We start from the raw sequence: 4,385 nt of genomic DNA, 5'->3' as shown, positions 1-4,385 counted from the left end.
CGTACTTGATTATCACGGTAAAAATGGATGAAACATGTATGTACGTACATATTTGCATGTATTCAAGTCAAGTCAAGACGGGACGTGATGAGCTGCTGCTACTTGATGACCGATATATCGGACGAAAACGAAAACAAACCAAAGGAATCGGAACGAGAACCAGCCAGAAGGAATGGGCTGAGGCCATGAAGCCATCGCTTCAGCGAAGCGGGAACTAGCTAGCGCGCGCGCTAGCGAGTCCCTTTGGGCCAAAACTGATGGGCCTCCTGGACACAAGAAGAAATGAGATGGCATTCTGAAAAGACCTGAAAAATGCTTTTCTTTTTGGCACGAGGCAGTAGAATTAACGCGAGACGATCGAGATCACCGCCTTATCTCTCTCTTCCTAAAATAGGTTTTGCTTGACGAAGTCTGTGCGGCGCAGACCACGCCCGTCCCCTATGTTTGCTCCGGTTCCATCGTTCTTTGCCCCGTATCAATCGCTTCGGCGCTTCGTTTCTAGCTATTTACCTGTCGCCCGATCGGAGACGAAGAGCGATTGGAGAAACAGAGAGGTTACCACCTACGTGCGTGCTACCGGACAGGCGTCGCCGCCGCTACCACCATGTCTTTCACCGGCACGCAGGACAAGTGCACGGCGTGCGACAAGACGGTCCACTTCATCGACCTCCTCACGGCTGACGGCGTCATCTACCACAAGACCTGCTTCAAATGCAGCCACTGCAAGGGGATCCTCTCGGTACGTGCGTGCGTCCGATCTTCCATCAACAAACTTCAGACTAATGCATTGTAAAACTGTGTGCATTGTTGTGGCTTGCAGATGTGCAGCTATTCTTCCATGGACGGCGTCCTCTACTGCAAGACGCACTTCGAGCAGCTCTTCAAGGAGACAGGGAGCTTCTCCAAGAAGTTCACACCGGGTAATACAATGAGCCACCTGGTTGACGTCTTAAAGAATTTTAAATGTTGTTATAATCTGCGGATGAAGGGTAATCCTGAGAGATTTTGTGGCGTCACGCAGGTAACAGATCATGCGACAAGGAACTGGTACAGCTCGGCTCCACAAAACTGTCTTCATCAGCAAGACTTATCTTGTTTAGCGTTTCCTTTTCTTTTCTAACGCCAGCTGTGCTAACTGGATAAATGTGTTTGCAATTGCAAATTGAAATGTCCCATACCTACAGTCAAGGGCCCCAAGCAAGCTATCTTCTATCTTCTCTGGCACTCAGGATAAGTGCACAGCTTGCCAGAAAACAGTGTACCCACTTGAGAAGGTACAGAAATGCCGCGCTTCATTCGTCCTCGTCCGAATGATCGATGAATGCCAAATGATCAAACATATGTGTGTATAAAAATATAAGAATATTTACCAAACATTAATTTTTCTTTGTTCAAGAAATGAAATGAAATCGCACTGCTCAACTCTAACAGTTGACCATGTTATTCAGATGACTTTGGAGGGCGAGGCGTACCACAAGGGCTGCTTCAAGTGCTCGCACGGGGGTTGCATCCTAACCACCTCGTCTTACGCAGCGCTCAATGGCGTATTGTACTGCAAGATCCATTTCGGACAACTCTTCATGGAGAAAGGAAGCTACAGCCACATGAAAAAGAAGAGCAGCTCCCATGAGGTCTTGCCTGACCTGGTGGCTGAAGAGCAACCGGCGGCGGCTCCCGAAGCACCAGCGCAAGATGGAGAATAGAGAGGAAAAGTAGGAAAACACGAAGCTTATATACACAAATATACAACACAGCCCGGAGTTCCTGTTTCTTACTTCTACATCGCTGTCTTTACCCCGTCTTATTTTTTGGTTCCCCCGAGAGCTTGGTTTGTCAAGCTGTAAGTATTGTACTAATATACTAATACCTTCCTTTCATATGAGACTAATGGCAACTGTGGCAATCAACTAGTAAGCCTCATGGGGAAAACTGTTATTTTGTAAGCAAAAATACTCCCAATTTGCTAAACCATATCTGCTCTATATGATGGTCGTCTTGCTCAGTTAGAACTTAGAAGGACAACCAAGTTACTAATTACCTACCTTTTGTGTTTGATAATTTCAACAAAATCCTTAAGGAGAGGAATTTTTCTAAGCAGAAGTACACCTACACCCTAACTTATTTTGGGCACTTTTGGTGTACAATTGTTTTGAAGAAATATAAATTTATATTGATCTATGGAGTTTGAGATTAATAAGTTGTCTTATTTGAGAGTAAAAACATGAAACTAATGAATTTCATATTCACATATATTTGCTACTAGTTTTTTTTTGCAGGCCACAGACTATAAGCTCTCCATCTTGTGACATAGTATAATCCTGTACTGCACTCATTATTTTTGGTAGATTTTTTTGAAAATTTAATTATGTTGTAGGTGTCATGGACTCATGGTGCTCACTAACAACTAGTCCAATCCTTACAACACAATACAGATGACCCACCACACCAAGTGAACAAAATTGTTATTTCTATAACATGCCTAGTAGTGTATCGTGTTCATTAAGACAAGTGTGCTACGATAGCCCGATCTTACATAAAAAAGAAAACAAGATAGACACTCAAATATCATATGAACTGGTTAGGTCTTGTACATTTGAATGAACATGCTGATATCTAGAAATACACCGCAAGTGTTGCAGCATAATAATAAAAATTATCCTCAAACTAGCTTTGGGTCTTCATTCATACATGTTGATTGAGGTAGGGGAAGCTAGTTTATAAAGAGGTTGTAGAGGAAAACAAAATAGCATCTAGGCTTGGGACAAGACGTTTTGGCTCGTAGGTGTAGACACACTATTAGGAAAAGTAAAACTTAAATTTATTTCAAAATGTTAAAAGAATTCAAATAAGATTCCTCACCGTGCATCCGACCATCCTATGTTACCTCATGAAAGTTTCACGGGAAAAATATATTTTATGTGGTCTATGTAAAAAAGACAAATAAATGTCTAGTAAAAAACTTTTCAGAGCATCAGAAATTATCTTTTTTTTATACAGGCCATAGAAAGTAATATTTTTCCGCGACACTTTGTGTGCATGCATAGAATATGTGGAAGTACACCCCAATTTTATTTTCAAAAATCTTAGACATTTTGAAATATGTTTATTTCGGTAATAGGTGCACCTACACCTATGAGCCAAAATTTACTGCAATCAAACTCCTTAAATCATCACTAATACCTACATTACTAGGAAAAGGTTCATCAGTGGCGCACCGTTTTGGAATTCTGTGGCGCACGGGTGCGCCATTAAATCCATGCCACAAAATGTGAATTTTGTGGCGCACATACCCATACGCCACAGAAAGTGACATTTCTGTGGCGCACCAGGAAGGCATGCGCCATAGAAAACTTTCTGTGGCGCACGCAGCTGTTGTGCGCCACCAATTTTTTTTTGAATTTTAAAGAAAATGGCTGCCAAATCTAGATCTGGGGCCGTCGGAATTTCACCGGATATTTTTTTGAAATTTTCCGGAGGTCGTCGGAGGTGGGTGGGTGGATGGGGTGTGTCGAGGAGGAGGAGGAGGAGGCCGAGGAGGCCGGCCGTAAGTAGTGGGTGGGTGTGTGGATGAGGAGGACGCCGGCCAAAGGGGGTCGCTGGAGGTGAGGGAAGAGGGGGTCACCGGAGGAGGTCGCTAAGGAGGAGGACGAAGAGGAGGTCATCGGAGGAGGAGAAGGAGGAGGAGGTCGCCGGGTGGTGGAGGAGGCCGGAGGTAGAGGAGAGGAGGGAGGAGAAGGAGAGAAAGGAAAGTGGAGGAGAAGGGGAAGTGGAAGTGGTGGAGAAGGTGAAATCTTGACTTTGCCATAACTTTTTACTCTTTTCGAATTTGCCGATTCTGTAGATTTCAGAATGGCCCAAGGCCGTTGAATTCAGATGTAGAATTTTCTCCCGGTCATTTTGATATATTATGCGTATTTTTCTAACTTCTATGCAACCAGAAAAGCTATTTTAAAATTTCATGATATTTTTTTGCAAAATACATTGATATTCATGTTTTCTAATTTCCCTACAAGTGTACCACTTAATATAAGTACAGTTCAAAGGATTTTTTTTAAAGTTTTTATAATCTTCTGTGATTTTTTAAAAACTAAAAAGGCGATCCACGGGAGTGTGGGGGGGGGGGTGCATGTACGGTTGGGAAAACTTCATGTAGCTCCATCAATGTCAATAATTGGTCTACCCAATAATTGGCTGCGGACCCACGAAATTTATATGGCGCATGGAGACTTGGTGTGCTACATAAATATCAATTTTTATTGCGCATGGAAAGTTGTTGTGCCATAGAAATGCCATTATTTAGTGGCGCACGTGTCTGGGTGCACCACGTAATTTTTTTTAGTGGTACATGGTTATTTGGTGCGCCACAAAAAAACATTCCACCTATA

At 43.0% G+C, this 4,385-nt stretch overlaps 1 protein-coding gene across 1 annotated transcript; it reads left to right on the top strand.

Annotated features, from left to right (window-relative positions):
• Nucleotides 1–320: 320 nt before the first annotated feature.
• Nucleotides 321–1,935, top strand: LOC124677450 (LIM domain-containing protein PLIM2b). The gene is made up of 5 exons (XM_047213437.1): nt 321–739; nt 821–920; nt 1,022–1,047; nt 1,185–1,274; nt 1,449–1,935. Exons 1-5 carry the CDS (start codon nt 605–607, stop codon nt 1,701–1,703), a joined length of 606 nt encoding a protein of 201 aa, XP_047069393.1. The 5' UTR covers nt 321–604; the 3' UTR covers nt 1,704–1,935.
• The last annotated feature ends 2,450 nt before the right edge of the window (nt 1,936–4,385 follow it).

This window comes from Lolium rigidum, chromosome 7 (genome assembly GCF_022539505.1).
Source record: "Lolium rigidum isolate FL_2022 chromosome 7, APGP_CSIRO_Lrig_0.1, whole genome shotgun sequence".
Lineage (NCBI taxonomy): Eukaryota > Viridiplantae > Streptophyta > Magnoliopsida > Poales > Poaceae > Lolium > Lolium rigidum.
This window is presented reverse-complemented; position numbering and strand designations above follow the sequence as displayed.

Coding starts and splice junctions, on each gene's coding strand:
- LOC124677450 (XM_047213437.1), top strand. CDS start 605: ATGTCTTTCACCGGCACGCAGGACAAGTGCACGGCGTGCGACAAGACG. Junction 921..1,021: donor CTCCAAGAAGTTCACACCGG/GTAATACAATGA, acceptor GGCGTCACGCAG/GTAACAGATCATGCGACAAG. Junction 1,275..1,448: donor CAGTGTACCCACTTGAGAAG/GTACAGAAATGC, acceptor CATGTTATTCAG/ATGACTTTGGAGGGCGAGGC.